At 38.2% G+C, this 18,822-nt stretch overlaps 1 protein-coding gene across 1 annotated transcript in view; it reads left to right on the plus strand.

The window, feature by feature from the left end:
• Positions 1–18,822, plus strand: part of ERP44 (endoplasmic reticulum protein 44) — an 80,259-nt gene that overhangs the window by 21,198 nt on the left and 40,239 nt on the right. The window contains exons 2-4 of the mRNA XM_080940061.1: positions 11,079–11,151; positions 13,389–13,428; positions 17,465–17,580. Of these exons, the coding sequence (XP_080796187.1) occupies positions 11,079–11,151; positions 13,389–13,428; positions 17,465–17,580 (229 nt within the window). The remainder of the gene's footprint in view (positions 1–11,078; positions 11,152–13,388; positions 13,429–17,464; positions 17,581–18,822) is intronic.

The raw sequence follows: 18,822 nt of genomic DNA on the forward strand, positions 1-18,822 counted from the left end.
GGCTAGCAAGCATGTTTGCATTCATGGAGGGTCTCAGCCTAAACTGTCTTTTATGCCTGTCTCATTAGAATGACGCACCTAAGGTGGATTATCATGCTAATACTACTTTGGTTAACATTTTCTACTTAGTTATAAATTACTGTTTGATCTGTTGAACACTACTCATATTTAGTCACTTATAATTCTACCTCCAGAGCTATTTGAAGAAGTTCTAGACCATCTGTAAAATCTCTTAAGATCATCTTGTGATAGAGATGAAAATAGTGAAAGTAGCTTTAATGTAGTTTGTAGAGAACATAAGAGGGATGGAGACATGGCTCAGTGCTAAAGAGCATGTGCTGTTCTTTCTGAACCCATATTATATTAGGCATCTCCCATCCACCTGTGACTCCAGCTGCAGGGGTGTCGGACACATCTGTCCTTCATGGGCATTTGCACTTACATGCACACACAGATTTTCATGCACATATACATAGTTAAAAATAAATGTCATGAAAACTTTTGCCTTAAAAAGGAACGTAAGAAACTCAATAATACAAATGGTTATGCTTAAACACTTCTAATAAAAGTAGTGAATTGACATTTTGTAATCTAAGGGATAAAATTTGAGATGAACACACACACGTAAGTACAATAGCTTCTTTCTATAACCTATGTACATGTAAATTTAAGATGACATGGATCAAAAGCCTACTGTGAGTTAGAAAAGAGTTCCCTTAACCTGTATTCACTGGAGCTTGATGATATTTTTGGAAAGAAAGTCTTTATAGATGTCCTTAGTTAAGGCTCTTGAGATGGATTCATCCTAGATTTAAGGACGATCCTAACTCTAGGACTTGATGTTCTTATGAGAAAAGTGCACAGAAAAAAATGAGGAGAAGATGGAGGTTCAATTATACTGATAGACTCTGTAAATTAAGGAATTTCAATAGTCACTGGAAGACAAAACTGAGGATTCAGAGCTTTCAGAGATCATTGGCCTTGCCAGCAACTTGGTTTCAGACTTCTGGTTTCTAGAATTATAATAATAAATTTGTTTTAAGTTCCTATGTTTTTGCTAATTTGTCATGGCAGTCCTAAAAACCTAGTTCATGTGTAAAACCGCTGTAAACATACCATTTATGTATTTATTTGGTAAGCTCATGTACTGCTTAACAAAAAGTCCTGGATCATTACAGTCTTTCCCTGTGATAGTGATCTCGACCCTGAGCACCCTAAGACTTTTATAAAATAATAAAAGCTTTCCCACCCTGGATATGCCTTTCTTTTTGCTCCCTCTTTCTCCTTTGATGGTGGTTTAAATTGTATTTGTTTCCTTTGTACTAATCATGGTACTTGGTATATAATAGAGACATTACAATAGTTGTTAAAAGATTAATTTGAACTACATTAACTTTTTTTTATTTCTAGGCATTCTACAATTCTATGAGACTTTAAAATCAGTCTTATTTACTTAAAGTAGAAAAGGCCATCAATAATGCTATGTCTAGAAAAGAAGTCACTTTTTGAATATTGTTTGGACACTAAAACTCGAATGAAAAGACTGCAGGGCTGAAGATCACTTCCAAAACCATGTAAGAAAAATACTTAGTTTCATTGTAGAGAGTAGCAAGCAAACAGTAATAACTCAGTTTGTAGCTGGATTAAGAGTGTAAATTTTAAAAATGCTGCACATCATGGGATGTAAAGACAGCACCGAAGTAGAGTCACAGGCTCCAAAGATTACTCAGTTATAAGTCATCTTGCTGCGTAACTTCCTTTCACATCTCTTACTAGTTCTTCAGTCCTCACCAACCTCTGCATGTCAAACTGTTGATTGTACAGAATTGCAGGTTTTAAGGACTAGTAGTTTGGGGAGTGTTCTCTGCCACTGCTCTTTACCTTTTGGTTGCTGTGTCAGAGTGTATAGAGATTCAGTCCATTGTAGTTTAGACTTACAAAACTGAACATACTGACCTTTCAACTCTATGTATTGCTACAAGTCTGTAACAAAATGTATCTACCCATCCTTAACACAAATTCATGGCTGTCTTAGTTAGAGTTTACTTCTGTGACCAGAGGCTATGACCAAGGCAACTCTTATAAACGAATAACATTTAATTGGGGCTGCCTTACAGGTTTAGAGGTTCAGTCCATCATCAAGGCAGGAACATGGCAGCATCCAGGCAGGCATAGTGCAGAAGGAGCCGAGAGTTCTGCATCTTGATCTGAAGGCTACATAAGACTTATTTCCAGACAGCTAGGATGAGGGTCTCAAAGCCCACCCCCATAATGACACACTTCCTCTAACAAGGCCATACCTACTCCAACAAGGCCACACCTCCTAATAGCCTATTCAAAACCACCATGAAAGAGAAACAACCCATTGGCATGGAAGCATTGAGGCAGTTAAACTTGCTTTATGCCTACATTCTGCCCCTCAAAAGAGTTTATTACCTACTTAGGGAGATTTTCATCAGCACAGGAAGCAAGCACTGTGTAGGTTAGGTTCTGTAGCTAGTTTCTGTGGCTGACGTGAGTAGCAAAGCTTAGCCATGAAGTTCAAGTAGAGCATCATTGAAAATTAAAGAAGTTTAATTGAAACCATAATATCAGGCCATAAGTTCTGGACTTCATCCTCCAGTAAAGTTCCTTAGAAATGGAATATGTGGAACTAATCTAATGCATCGTTTTGATAAGAATTCGTATGAAGGCATGTGCAGAGTGGCGTGTATGGAAGAACAGAAGATCTCAGTGTTTGCTATTCTAAGAGAAGTAAAGCTTTCTGTGCATCAAGCTACCATTCTAAAACAAAAACCTAGTGTGCTTTGGAAAGTCATTTTGAAACAATAAAATTAAAGAAAAATGGCAGAAATAAAACTAAACACACCTACTGGGTCAGTGACCATAACAAATCTAACTGATCTATTGTAACTTTTTATGCTAAAGTATAAAGTAAAATTTAACTTGTCTTTTATAAAAACATAGGTATCTATAAAAAGTATATGATTTTTTAAAAAAGCACATATGAGCAGTAAAAAATTGGGGCCTCATTTATGTAACAAGATAGAGTGCAGGGCAGAAAGAAAAGGACTTCTTAGAAAGCTAAGGGCACTGTTGTGCAATGAAAAATGTATTGATTGATTACGAAAACATAGGTTTTATAAGAATATTATAGATCTATGTAGTACAGTCATGTGATTTGGTAATTCATTATTGCCCTAGAGCACACAGTACTGTGCTTAGAAATAAGAAGTTAGAAAGTCAGGGAATCAATCTTGAACTGAGTACAGAAAACAAGGAGCCAGAACTGTTCTTTACTGAAGGCTGCGAGTTCCAAGATATATGTTTAATAGTGAAATAAAGGCAGTTTTGGGCATGTTTGTTTGGGTTTTCTACATTTTGCAGCGTAGAAATGTATGTGCTAACAGCAAAAGCTGGCGAGTAGGATTAAAGGATTTGTTGCATAATTTAGGAGAAAATGGGGTCTACTTAAAATAAGTCTTGAATTTTTTTAAACCTAAGTAAAAATATGGTATTCCCAAAGATAAGCATTCAAAAACATCAATACATTCTATCCCACCCACTCTTGAATGTTGGCTTCCTTCTCTTCCTGGTACCACTTCTCCAGCCCTTCATCTTTCAAATATTGATTCCATGTTTCAGCATCCATTTCCTATGGGGAGCCCAAATGAAGATGCCTGCCAGTTTTTTTTTTTTTCCATATAAAATTTCATTGTAATGGTGCTAGCTGTTTGCTTGTTCCTTCATGGTGTCATTTTACATGTGTCTCTGTCCTGCATTTCCTGCACACCTGTGGAGTTGGCTGAGGTCGGATCCTGTCTTTCCCTTCACCACTTCACAGGTGCTCTGCTTCCCATTGTCACTGTGTCTTATGAGGAAGAATAATGTCTATTTGTCCCACTTTAGTGGTAGTTATTCAGAAATAACATTCAGGGGCTGGAGAGATGGCTCAGTGGTTAAGAGCACTGACTGCTCTTCCAGTGGTCCTGAGTTCAAATCCCAGTAACCACATGGTGGCTCACAACCATCTGTAATGGGATCTGATGCCCTTTTCTGCTGTGTCTGATGACAGTTACAGCATACTTGTATGTAATAAATAGATCTTAAAACCAAAAAAAGAAATAACATTCAGTTCTATGTTAAAATGACTCAAATCTTATTGAAATGTGTCAAAAAGATTTATTTTGGCTCGTGATTTCAGATGTTTTGGTCTATAATTGGTTGGCTTTCTTGCCTTCAGGCCTTGGTACAGCAGTGTATTGTGTTGAGGTGCTCAAAGAAGTTGAGAAACAAAATACTTGGGGAGGGACCAAATACCCTCAGTTTCCTTGACCTAACTTCTTCCCATCACATCCTTTGTGTGAAGTTCCACCACCTCCCAGTGGTGCTACAGGCTGTCAAACAAACCTTCATGGCCTTTGGGGAACATTTAAGATCCAAACTGAAAAACTGTTTTTGGGGGGGAGCTTTCTTTTATCAGGCATGTTGGGCCTGAGAAAATACAGTGTGATTCAAAGAAAAGTCATAATTTTCTCTTGGCATGTATGTGCAAATATTTTTCAAGAATATAACTTGAAGGAGCGGTGTTGTAGAGTAATTTGGAGGCCATCATACATTGAACATTGTCTGCTCACTACCACCACCGCTCCTGTCCAGGTCCCATGGTGTGTACAGGAAAAGAATGCCTTTCTCCAGATTCCTACTCTTTTGTTAGTTGCTCAAAGTTTGGGTTTTAGAAGAACAAATGTGATTTTTCAGAAAGTAATCATTGCCACACATTAGGAATCTTATTTCCAACCATAAAAATCATTTTATACTAAGAACATTCCCTCTGAAGTTCAGAGAACTACACTGTGTTTTCCAATTAATTTAGTTCACTCCATATTTAGATATACTGATGACAAATAACAGCATCAGTTTTCATTGGAATTCCATATATGACCAAAAAGTACAAATTATAGCAACTTTTCTTTGTATTTGCGCATGGCTGTTTTACTGCCTTAGTTTGAGACTGAAGATCATTTTACTTATCTTTTTGAATTTGGGTATGTTGGAAGGGGAGAGGGGATTAAAGAATCTATCTTTCCTAATATTGGCATGTGTTTTCAGTTGATGAAAAATGCTTTTATTATTTTGATATTTGTTCATAAATAGATATTGCGACTGATGGTGCCAAAATAAGTTTCTTCGATACTACAAGAAGGTGCCACTGAGCAAGCCAAGGGTTAAAAATAGCTTCCCAGTCTCAGATCCTGGTCCTGTTTTCCTTCCTCTTTGAACTCTAGTTCATTATATTGCTCTTGAGAATACAAACAGTGTAGATGTGCCTTGATTGATACCCAGCTTCAAGGCCCTTAGTACCTAAGGCTTCAGCCTCTTTTCTCCAGGGGCCTTTCAACATTTCGCTCCTTACAGCCAACTGCAAACCTTTTATGCTTTTGTTGTCCACCAGCTTAATGCAAAACTGAAAGTAAGAGTATGCTGGCACCGGTCAGAGAAGTGGCCTCCAGGGACAAGAGGAGGCTTTGGGACTTCAGTTGGTAGGCAGACTGTCAGAATGGATTAGAGATGGAAAAGAGTTACTGCTTGATACATACATCACTTATTTTTCTTATAGGAGACATAGCAAGTTCTTTGTAAAGGAGTTCGAGAATCTCATACAAAAAGGCAAGCAACTGAAAGCTACGGAAAAGGCACTAAGCTATTACTGCAGAATGGTTGGTGGACATAATGCCTACTAACAGCAGAAATGCCACAGGGAAGAAAACCTCCATTCAAGCTGTTCATGCTGGTGCCTTCATGCAGAAATGTTGTTTCACATTTTTAGGGAGAAGGTTATACGCTTTATAAGAATAACACGCAAATTTCAAACAAAATTAGTTTCCACTTCTTTAAAGACAAGTGATCTACATGTCACTGCAAAATTATCACAAACTTGATTGTGTTCATATTTGAGGACCATACATTTTGTAGTTTTAAATGAGTTTATATGCTTGTCACTAGAGTAAATACTTGCTCTCTAAAGTAGTGCATCATAAACTTTAGTGTTCATAGGAATCATCTGGAAGTCATATTAAAATAAAGGTTTGTATTTATTAGGGCTGGGCTGGAACCTCACAGGTGAAACCAGTGCTTCAGGGGCAAGGCCACACTGAACAGTAAGGTTCTGACATGTTGGGCTTTAAACAAAGAAATGCATCAGAAATGTTTCTTGTTTGCTAAACTCACTGGCTATAAGGTCTTTGTGTGACCACTTAAAGCCTAGAAATGTATCCATGAATGTGATAAGTACTTCTGCATAATATTTTATTTGTTCTGGACCCTAAAACTCCCACGCCCTTTTCTCTTACCTTACAAGTAGCTAATGCAGCTCTCCCTTTTTTTATTTTTATTTTTTAGTGGCTAGTGTGATGTAGCTGTTCATTTTTTGGAAATAATTACTGATGATTCTATTTATTCTTCTTCAGTTTCATTAAGGTATAAAGATTATATGTGTTTATAGTTTACGCTGCGATGTTTTGATGTATGTATACATTATAAAATTATTAAATCAAACTAATTACCATACCCATCACCTTACATACCATATTTTTGGGATATGGATATTTGTAATCTTATTGCCTATCAGGTTTCACGTATATTATTATTAGCTGGACTCGCCTCTATTGCATATCTCAGTGGGTGGTCTATGTGTTGGACCATCTGGAACCATGCTCGTGTGAGGGGACCTGAAAGATGTTTCTGGAGGATCAGGGCATCTGTTGGACTGAGATGCAGAGGAGCTTTTGTGATGGGCAGGACATATTTAAGTTTCCACATTTTCACCAAATGTAGTATTTTCTCTGTCAAATAATTCGTTCTAACCATTTTCTTTACAAGCTTGCTAAAATATTTGTGGGTATTCTCTGTTACTTCCTTTCTCCCGTTTCTCATCTCCAACACTCACTGTGATTTCCAATATTACATAGATTCATTCATCTCTGCAGCCATTGAGTGCTTACTCGAGTGCCTTGTGTTCAAATAGAATGTGGTGTAGATGAGTCAGTGTTCACACATTGTCTGGTGGGGGAATTAAATAACCAGTTTAAGGACAGAAACTAAGATGTGTTCTTTACTATGAAAGAATAATATATTGATGTTCTGTAGAAAGTGCTCTAGTTCACATGAGAGAAGTAAACCACTGATGTCTAAGGCCATTTAGAAAGTCTTTTTACAGAGGTAGCTTTGCCTTGGATACTGAAAACCAGGAAGCTGTTTCTAGCTGTTCCAAGAGTGATCATGCATGGCGAAAGCAAAGCATGCAGGTAGAACAATGAAGTGTATTTTAGGAATTGCAGGTATTATCAACTTCTTGGGATATATTTTTTTTAATTTATAAATTACTGGATCTGCTCTATTTGTGAGTGGTCTTTAAAAAGACATCCAGCAGTTCTGAGTTGCAGGTTTCATTCTCTTGAGCAGCCTAATGTTGCTAGTGTATAGTGAGGCTAGGGATTGGCTCAGTGGTCACATTCTTGGTTCTCTGTTCATTCTTACTCTGTTCTCATTTTAGCATGTTATATGAGGGGTAATGCTTCATGGTTTAGGGTTATGAAGAGCCATTCTACAGTTCCTCTCTGTTACTAAGGGTCTGCTACAGTAACTGTCTATAACTTTTTGTTTAAAATACTGCCTGTAGAGGGAAAGGTTTTATTAAGTATATAAAAATACAAAACAGCAGGCATGATTTGAGGTCTCTTAAGAAAGCTAGAGTTCATGTCTGAAGGGGAAAGGGGAGAATGAATATGAATGCATATGAATTTATTTCTTGAGACAGGATCTCCTTACATGGGTCTCCAAGGTGTAGAGATTGCATTTCTGTATCCTGTTAAAAATGTGTGGTTACTGTAACTGTAGTTCATTTTAGTTGGAGCATAGGGTATTGGTGAAAAACAAGAGGATGTAACTCAGGATGTAAGGTGCAGCTAGTTTGTTAGTGGCCCTAAATGCCTGGTAGACCAGATAGACTTTTGTACAGCAGACAGAAAACCCTTGGAGGTTTGTTGTCAGGAATTGCTGTACATGAAGCTCTGTTCAGAAAGATTAGTCTGGCCTCCATGGGAGACATTCAATTTAGAGAGTATACTACTACTACTACTATACTCTATAGTAGTAGTAGTAGTAGTAGTAGTAGTAGTAGTAGTAGTAGTAGTAGTAGTATAATAAGTTCCCATAAAGAATATATTCGGATAGAAACTTTTGGTAATAATGAACTAGGAAGTCATTTATTTTTAAATTATGCACAATTCATATAAAACTATTTAAAATAATTTGTCTTCAACATGATTTTTGAGTTATTCTTGATTTTAAAGAAGGTCCTCATAAGTTTAGTGCCTCTTTCTAAAAGAGTAACTGCACTGAAGCTTAGCACTGGGTGACAGCACTCACATGTTGCAACAGTGAGGACAGATATGTGCTAGTAGAATAACAGTTAAAATGACCGAATATTGAGAGAGGTTATTAAAAACATTTTCCAAAGTTGATTTCTGAAGTAATTCACTTTAGCATGTAATCAACATTCAATATGATGGCTAGTCTACAGAATAGTTTAATTTCTCAGTAACTCCTATTGACTTGAACTAGTTTTTCAGATATGTTTCTATCCCCACACTATTTAGCCCACTGGGCTATTGAAAAAGGAAGACATTTTCTACCAAGACAAACAAAGCTTAATGGAAGTGGGGTTGGTTAAAGGATGATTGTGTAGTAGCTTACAAGAGGGCACCTAGGTAGAGTAGGCTGTGTGTACATAGAGAGAGAAGCAAGAAAGTGGGGCATAGTTGAGACAGAATCTAGGTGGCTTTTAAGTACTGTCTTTGCTAGCCAGACAGTTTGTGTACTGGTTTTGTGTCAATTTGACACAAGCTGGAGTTATCACTGAGAAAGGCGCCTCTGTTGAGGAAATGCCTCCATGAGATCCAGCTGTAAGGCATTTTCTCAACTAGTGATCAAGTGGGGAGGGTCCAGCCCATTGTGGGTGGTGCCATCCCTGGCTCAGCCCATTGTGGGTGGAGCCATGCCTGGGCTGGTAGACCTGGGTTCTATAAGAAAGCAGGCTGAGCAAACAAGGGGAAGCAAGCCAGTAAGTGACATCCCTCCATGGCCTCTGCATCAGCTCCTGCTTCCTGACCTGCTTGGATTCCAGTCCTGACGTCCTTTGGTTATAAACAGCAATGTGGAAGTGTAAGCTGAATAAACCCTTTCCTCCCCAACTTGCTTCTTGGTCATGGTGTTTTGTGCAGGAATAGAGACCCTGACTAAGACATGTGGCCTTGGAGGAAGATATAAGAAGGGTAACAAAAGGAAAGATTTTGTGGTTCCCAGTAGTACCCCAGTTTAAAAACCTTTAGGCAATGCTGAAGAAGCTCCTACTATTTTAAAGGAAGCCTTTAAAAAATACTGTTCCCCCTCCCTCCCCTTTTTCCCACATGAATGCCACTTGGTGTGGAGGACAGAGGATATGTTGTGGGAGGGAGTTTTCTCTTTCTACCGTATGGGTTCTAGAGATTGAACACAGGCCATCAAGCTTAGTGGCAAGTACCTTTTAACTACTGAGCACCTCACTAGCCCTATTTAAAGATTTAAAATACGGAGCTTTGTGCAATAGCCACAAGAAAGCCTTCCTTATGTACGATGTTGCCATATATCTCAGATGGAATTGCTTAATAGTTGATATACCTAATGTGTGTTGAAGGACTTATGTAATACATCGTGGAACATGGTCAGAGAAAGCTCTCCATTGTTGCTATAACAAAATGATATAATGGATTGAAGGGAGTAACTTGTACAACACTTTTGAGTTTATGTCTGTACTTATATATGTTGTCTGTTAACATTTGTAATATTTCAACCATTAGACACTGTGTTCTCCATGACTATTAAGATTTGCTATTTAAAAGTGTGTGCATGTGTGTGTGTTTGTAGTTTATTTTCCAAAAGTTAAAATGTTTACTTCAAGTGTAGTGATTCCTGTCCTCCCTTCTTGCCCTGGGCCCATGTCTATCTCATATGAACTCTGCATTTGAAGCATAAAGGTGTTTGCCCATGAGAGTCTTTATTCAGCCCAGGGCTGGTAGGTAGGAAATAATCTGTCAGTCTTGGTAAAAATTCAAGTAAACTTTTCACACTGCACATTAATAGAACTATCAATGCGGATAGGAAACCCTTCTTTACTCCCCAGAGGGAGGAGAGCCTTGGGTTAGAAGCAGTTTTCTTGCTTTGGGTCCTTGTAAGAAACCCAGCTGCCAGCTGAAAATCAGTGTCAGCAAGTGCATCTGTCCTAGAGTGTTTTAAGTAGGCCTTCCGTGCTAGCCTCAGCCGGCCTGCCTAGCGATCTAAAACTGTTTGAGCCGTGTTGTAAGGAGTAGGTGTCCATGAAGTAGATCCAATCATTTGACTAGACTGAAATTAATTTTCATTCACTGAAAAGCAGTAACTTACTGGATGAATTTTCATGTATAAATTCTGCTTTGGACAGAAGATCCCCTAGGCTGCAGATACACTGAATTAAAGATGGAACCTAAGAATCAATATCACTTACTAAAATGAGTAAAACTTTGTTACTTTGGTTTAAAATTTGATCTTTTCTCTGCATTGTTAGGTTAGATTCTCTTTGACAAGCTAGAACTTGGATTTCCACACTAAAGTGAAAGAGAGAACATTCTGACACCTAGCACCTCGTTCTCACAGGCAGTGAAAGCAGCATGAGGGCTCGAGGTCGGTCCTCCGGGGTCTGTCTGAGATGCTGCTGGAGAGCCACTGAGTTTAGTTTTATATCGCACTTTCAGAATGGCTGGGTAAATTCATAATTTTCTTATTTACAAACTATTTGGAAGTGTAAGAATTCTCTGACCAATATTTTAGGCTGGGGAATTTAATATATCTATTTTATTGGCCTAATGACAATTAGGATAGCTAATAATAATTAAAATCAATTGATAGATTATTTTCTAAAATCAAGTAGAGCTAACTTTATTAATGTTTTAGACTGTTTTAGTTTTTATGGAATTGTTAATTTTACATTTTTTAATTTTCAGGTAACTTCAATTTTTACACCTATAACAGCTGAAATAGCAAGTCTTGATTCAGAGAATATAGATGAAATTTTAAGTAAGTATCTTGATTTTTGTAAAGTATGTTTTCTTCTCTATAAATAATTTATAGATAAAATTTCAGTTATCTATAGATATCAAGCTGGCATTCTGGCTCATTTCACTGAGTGTACAAACACCCTTTAGGTTTTGATTATTAGTAAAACTTCTTAAAATGTTTCCTTCTTTCCTGTTTTGTAAGACATTTAACTTTGTCTTGGTGTAGATAGCATTCCTGACAGTGCACAAGGTCTCTGGTAAGGCCTGCAGTTGTTCCTTTACACACTGAATATTAAGAGCCACAGAAAGGGGCCTAGAATTTCTTTCATTTTAACTAAATTACTTATTCTTCAATCTTTTTAATAACAATCAGTTAAGTTCAGTACGTATTGTATTGAGTGTATTATTTGCTGACACTGATTATGGATAGAATTAACTTGGGATATTCTGATTTTTGAAGATACTAAAGAAAAGGTCAAGGCATGGCTGATACGGTGGGTGATTACAGTGTAGGAGATTTTAAAATGTGGGCAGTGTACATAAATTCTACTTCTTTAAAAAAACAAAAAGCAAAACCAACAACAAAAACGTCACTGGTTTGCATATGACCAAACCCAATCGCATTTGAGATGAAGAGGAAATACAAGTACCTGCATTGGTTTATGTTTGTGGAGCTTTAAATGTTAAAAGAATCTATTGCCACCTGATGAGCTCCCTAGAGCAGAATCTGTATACCAGACAGAAGACACAGAGAGCCTGGGCAGCTTCAGTTCCCGGCCGAAACTGCTGGACTGCACCTCATTTGCATCTCTGTAAGTTCCTGGGTGATGGTGGAACTTCTGGTGCAGAAACCAGTCTGTGAATCACAGCTTGAGTGAACAGGCAAGTGAACCGAAAATGTGAGAGATAAAGGGGAAGGAGCTTGAGTGTGCACAGTTCTCATCCCTGTCACCTTCCAGGTTCTGAAACACCTTTGTATATTGTTTTCATGAGTTCTGGAAGAGCTTTTGTAATTATTATTAAGTTTATTTATTCATCCTTTTACAACCCAATATCAGCCCCTCCTCGTCTCCTAGTACTCCTCCATACAAGTTCCCTCCCTATTCCCCTTAGAAGGAAAAGCCCCCCCCCCTCTGGGTGTCAATCTCCCCTCCCCCAACATACATGTGCATAACATATACCACGTCACTGCAGGACTAGGCACATCCTCTTCCATTGATGCCAAACAAGGTTGTCACTGTAGGGGTGTGGGATCCACAAGCAGGCAATCAGGCAACAGGCTCAGAGGCAGCCCCTGCCCTACTTGCTTAGGGAACCGGCATGAAGACCATGCTGCTCGTCGGCCGCATATGTGCAGGGGGCCTAGGCCATGCTGGCTCTTTGCTTGGTGATTCAGTCTCTGGGAACTCCCAGGGGTCCAGGTTAGTTGACTCTGTTGGTCTTCCTGTGGAGTCCCTGTTCTCTTCTGGTTCCTCAATTTTTTTCCTAATTCTTCTGTAAGTCCGAGCCCGATTTACTGTTTGGGTGTGGCTCTGCATCTCTTTCCGTTGGCTGCTGGGTGGAGCCTCTCAAGAACAGTTGTGCTAGGTTCCTGTCTGTGACATATCAGAATATCATTAATAGTGTCAGGGATTGGTTCTTGCCCATGGGATGGGTCTCAATTTGGGGCAGTCGCTGGTTGGCCATTTAAATTTTTCTGAGTTGGGTTTAATCAAAAGAAGCAGTACTATGTGTTTCTCGAGTCTTCACATCCTAAGATTAAAACAGTAGTGAGAGTTTGTATGATGGAATATTAAGTAGGTAGGAACCAGGAAAAGTGGATTTTATAATGCAACAAGGTAGATCTCTGAGAATGAGACACCGGTAACTGTTCAGATCTCTTCAAGGAAAGAATTCCGCTTACAGAACTGGTCCCTGGTTACTATTTGTATGAAATATTTAAAAATGGATTATTAAGTAAGCTCCAAGTTATTCTACTTTACAAGAATAAATTGCTTGCTTAGTTTATATTCCTGACCAAGATTTGATTTCTTTTTTGCCTTATACTCATATGAGACCTAGTGAAAGTATATTTTTCAAAGGAGGGTGTAGAAAAAGTGTTGAGTATATATAAGCCAGCCTTACCCTTATGTATGGCTTTCTGGATGAGCAGTAGCTATTATTGTGGAGATTTAATTGGCTGCTTATAAATGGAAAATATCATGATGAAAATTGTATTTTTAAATATGTCAGTAACTTTTTTTTTTTAAATTTCAGATAATGCTGATGTTGCTTTAGTAAATTTTTATGCTGACTGGTAAGTAATCTTGTTTTAGTTTCAGGGTTTGTTTCCCTCTCCATCTCTCTTTTCTTCTTTCCTTTTCTATTTTCTCTGTACATGAGAATAGGGCACAGATTAGAAGTCTAATAGGCATGGGAAGTTTTTAAGAATAATATTGATATTTTTCAGCTTAGACACTTTTTCCAGGAGGCCTGTATGTAGTTCCTGCTCTGAGTCAGATTCTGTCTCCTGTCTTTAAATGGTACCCAGGACCATTCACTTCTTTTCCCTTCAGGATGATTATCCCTTATCTGAAGTGCTTTGGCGCAGAATTGTTTCATGGTTTTGGAATATGTACACAGGCTTTTAGCCTAAACTATTTGAATATATCTGAAACTTTTTTTATTTGCAATTTTAAACTTTCAAATTAGATATGTTCAGCTTAAGCATTAATCTGTTGTGCCCTACCAAAGTGACTTTGAGGGCAGAAACAGTGTCCTGCTAGTATTCCCGGAGTCTAGAGCATGAGGCCTAAGTCTGCTAAGTTCCTGATGAGACAGGAAGAAGGGAGGTGACTAAAGAGTAGTTTGAAACGTGGACATCATTGTTTTCATCCACTTCCTAAGAGGTTTGTTACCTGTCAGCTGCCACTTCCCTGCTTGTGCCAGCTGTGGCCCTGTGACAGCCTTTTCCTTTGATTTTCTGTGCCTCTTACATGTTTCCACAGTGTTCTCTGCAGTAGAAGGCACAGTTATATATTATGGATTTATGTATTTTATATCATGTTTTTCTACAATATTCTCAGCAGTATAAGGCAGATTTTGTCCTTACAGTGCAGATTAATTGTGTTCACGCTGTACCTTGAGCCTCCTTAATCTCTGGGTTAAAGTTTAAACCCCGGCCTTGACCGAGAAGGCCCCACATGATTTGCTCATTTGCTTGTTTGCATCTCGTGCTGCTGCTCTTGGATGTGCTTGCACACCAAGCTTTTCTCAAGTTTCCGTGAAAATGTGTACTGCTGTTCTGCTGTCCCCCAACCTGGGGCTCACTTCTCTCTCACCCCTCTTCTTGTTAGCCACCTTTACAATCTTAGGTTAGGAGCCACTTTCTTCCGGTCCTTTTCATGTATTAGTGTTTTACCCTCTTGTTAAGTCAGATTAGCAAACCTTGTATATGTCCAGTTTGCAGTAATTCAGCATGTGAGTCTTTAATTTTACTATTGTGTAAAAATTATATCCATTCGATAGAAACTGGACTTTAAATTGTGACCTCTGCCTGGGCAGGTGACATGCAGTCTGCATTCTCCTCTGGTGGACTGTGATGACAAAGTCCAGCTCCCAGGCAGACAGTGGGCTTGAGGGTGAGAAATGAATGCTCTGCACTGTGCTGCGTGAAGGGTAGGCATGGTTAATGCATTTTTGCCTTCATAAGCTTTCAACTCACAGTAGAGTCCTTGGACTTAGCTCTTTTGTAGGTCAGGAAGCATCTGTGATTTCCCACGGCCCAGGCTTACCCAGCTGAGGCCCTACACATGCTGCAGCCTAGTTGGTGATTCCCAAATACTGGTTTTGCTTTGTGGAGATAGTTATTATAACTGTACTTTAGAATGTCATCTCTATGGGCTTTGCAAAATACATACAGGAGCATAACAGTGACTCCTGACTGAATGTGCAGATGTTTGATATCAGTGTTTAAAGAACTCTAATACAAAGCCGAAGATACAGAGAAAAATACTGTTTATCAAAATGTATAATGGAGCTATAATTTTTAAGGCAAATTAGAATTAATATTAGCCATAACCTTTGGTAGAAGATTATCTAGGCCAAACTATACAGGTCAGGAGACTGAGATCTAGAGTAGCAGAGGACTTTCTCTGGGCAAGTCAGAGTGCAGTGTTCCTGACTGGGACTCTGGAGTACATGCTGCTAATTTTGTTGCAAAATCTGAGTTGAAAAAGTGGAAAACACCACCTAAAGAATATATTTCACTGTTAATGGTGAATGATATTCCTTTTTTAACGGAGAAAACTTGAGTAATTTGTGGATAGGCTCCTATGTTTGCTTCCAAAGTCTAGACTCTGTTCTCTTAGTTGGTTCTCTTATGTAGCTACCTAGAACTACTGTAATGCTCAGAGAAGTAAGCCACAGTAGGTGTTTAGTAAAGCTGTGAATGGGTTAAGCTGTACACGTGCTATTTTAAGTCTCAGGATTGCCTTGCAGGTAGGTATTGTAATTCCTATTTTAAATTTAGAAAGCCGAGATTCAGAAATACCATCTGTAAGTGGTGGATCTGGGATTTAAACTCTGGTATGTCTTAATTTAAAGTTTATTTCCTTCCCACTAAATCATAATCGTAAACAGCCCCAAAGTGTCTCTGCAAGACTTTTACCTCTTTTTTGCTAAAATTGTTTAAGCCCTAGATTGGAGGTTGAGTTCAGAAGACCATGAGAGTCTTTTAATAGAGCTACTGATTTTGTTGTGTTAGCTGTATAAATAAAGCATTTAAATGCACATGACCGTGCAGTGATACTAGAAATGAAATGTTATTTCACTTTCCCATTTACATTTTTAATAGCTGAACTAATACTATTTTAAACATGAATCTGCTTAAAAACTTAACTGGGCAACAAAACTGGACAGTCCACAGAACTCTTGATAAGAGTCTTCTTTTGCTCCCGAGCCGGGTGCCTTCCATCAGCTCCTTATTAGGCCATATCTAAAGTCTTCAGAACTACAGTCAAACCTGACCTGTCTTCTTTTGTCCTCTACCTAGTCTATTTTCAGAAGATTTTAAGTGTTCATAGACCTGGGGTTCCAGTTGCTCCAGCTCTTGAATTTATCAGCTTGCTCATTTAACAGACATTAAACGCTTATTAGAGTATGTAGTCAAATAAGACACGGTCCATGATGTCCACAGACCCTACCTATCCCAGACGGGAGATTTAAGATGCTAAAGAGGAAAGAACCACTTGAAAGCAGGAGTCTGAAGATACAGATTGTGTCTCCTTGATATATTCTAGGACATCTCCTTAGGAAGTCAGGTGAGTAGGCTAGAGAGAAATACAATAGGGAGGAGGCGTAATTCTTCATCCTTGCATATATTCTTCACTGGATTGTTGCCAGTGTATGTAAGATCACACATGGATTAGAATTTATGGGCTTCTTCAAGAAAATGTCTCGGTACATAAGGGCTCAAAAAACAGTAGAAGCATTACAGTGTCTTACCATATCCTCCTCGGCATCATTTCCCATGAAATGTCCATTTTCCTCAGCTGGTTGTATGGGTACTCTAGTTCTTCTTGTCCCTCTCAGGTCCCTTTATCACCCACACTAAGTATTTCTGAAGTGGTTGGCCTAATGAGGGGCCATTAGGAGTAGAAGCAACAATTTCCTAGAATATTGTTGCTATTTTGCCTGACTTTTAAATAGGTATGGGATGGGAACATGGTCAGGAAGTCTTTAGGAATTTGAATATTTGCTTCTGGACATAGTATGTTTATATGCTTACAGATACACAGGCCTATTTTAATGTGAGCATATATTTTGAAGAGAAAACACTAATTATATGCCATATATTCTTTTATAAGAACTGTTTTATTTAGTATGTTACTTGTGTCTGAGATTAATAAAGTAGCCATGTGTCTGTAATAAACTAAGTATATAATAAACTAATGAAGTAGCCAGCATTTACAATAAATTGAGTTCCAATAACATGGAAATGTGTTCATTGTCCAGAGAAAGTGAATCTTTTTTTTTCCCTGTACACATGCAAATCTTAGCAGTGTAGGTTAGGCTTGTGTCATAGCTGTGTGTGTAATAACACTGGCAGCCAATCACAAGGCAGAACAGCAAACCAGCTGATCCTTACACAGTATTGAATTAAAGACAACATTCGTTGAATTCAAGTGGTTTTCCTCACTCACTGACAGACTTCAGAAACATTATTAAATTGAAGGTGTGATTGTCTCACAAGTTATTCATCCAATGGATACTAAATATCAATGAGTGATAACTGAAGTAAGATCCTGTGCCTTCTGGTCTCCCTGCTAATTGGTGTGCTTGTCTGTGCGTAGGTGTCGTTTCAGCCAGATGTTGCATCCAATTTTTGAGGAAGCATCTGATGTCATTAAGGAAGAATATCCAGATAAAAATCAAGTAGTGTTTGCCAGAGTTGATTGTGATCAGCACTGTAAGTAACTGAGTAGGAAGTCGGAAGAAACTGTCCTAACCCTCCTCTGCACATGCACAGCTCTTTTCTTCTTTCAAATGCCCTGGTTTCAGTGAAGATGAAATCTAAAAGCGATTGGGACCGAGGATAAATTTCTAAATCTAATCTTTTATGTCTTTTTAACTCCACGTTGCCTGTGTAACTTTTGTGGGATTTTGTTTTATTTTGATTAGAATATAGCAGTTTAAGTATATAGGTAGGAAATTATAACTATTTTCTACCAAAGCAAATGCTAAAATCAATAAAGACAATTGAACTATAGTTTTTGGAAGACAAATGGGGATTTTTGTAACTCTGAGAAGCATGCAGAAATATAATATTCAGTTTAAATAAGACTAAAATGATATAGAAATATGGTACTTGTTTAAAATAGGACAGTGTCAGATTTTTTTGTTTTCATTTGTTATTTTAAACATTCTGTGAAGACTGCCCTTGTATCTGAAGTGTAATTAGCTGCAATTACTATTTAATTATTTAAAAATAACTTTGGTTAGTCTCTCTAAAAAATTATTTTCTTGAATTTTGGTTGTGTGGAATGCTCTGTGTGAACTCTCTGCTTTTTTAATATAAATGGCAGTATTTTCTAAGCTGAGCTAATGAGGTAGCAGTTAGTCCTCCTCCCTTACTTTCCCAGCCTTGGGGAGGTGTTGGGTGGACTCTTAGCTCATCTCAGCATCAGCTGCACTGTGATTCTTCAGGTCAGCACTTTTTCTTTTTCTTTTCCTTGTGCTCCCAGTTGTAGAGACTTAAGAACTTACTAATCTTTGTGTGTCATACATTTGAAGTTTCTAGAAGACAAACAGCCCATTAAAAGCTTGGTTGTATTGAGTCCTTGGAAAATTACTATATACACAAAACCATCTCCTATTCTGCAAACTTCCTATCCTTTATACTCCACCTACTAATTGCAGTTATTCTGCTCTTGAACGTGTGTCAGTCTGTCTGTCTGACTGACTCCATTTTTCCAGGCAAAGAAATAAAGTAGCTTAACCAGTGTTGCACAGCTTAGTGTGCATTAAGTGGGAATTAGAATCCTGATCTGCAGGTTTCTTCTTTCCTGTTCCATTCAGAGAGTGTTCTGAGGATTTGCTGGCACTGCGCAGTGCTGTCTAGAAAAGCATTTTTAGCAGCATATCGTTTCCAACTGCCATGTTTCTGTCTGAGGATCCACAGCTGGGTTAAATGAAGAGGGCAGTAAAAGAC

The sequence above is a fragment of the Micromys minutus genome, assembly GCF_963924665.1.
Source record: "Micromys minutus genome assembly, chromosome: 28".
Taxonomy (NCBI): domain Eukaryota; kingdom Metazoa; phylum Chordata; class Mammalia; order Rodentia; family Muridae; genus Micromys; species Micromys minutus.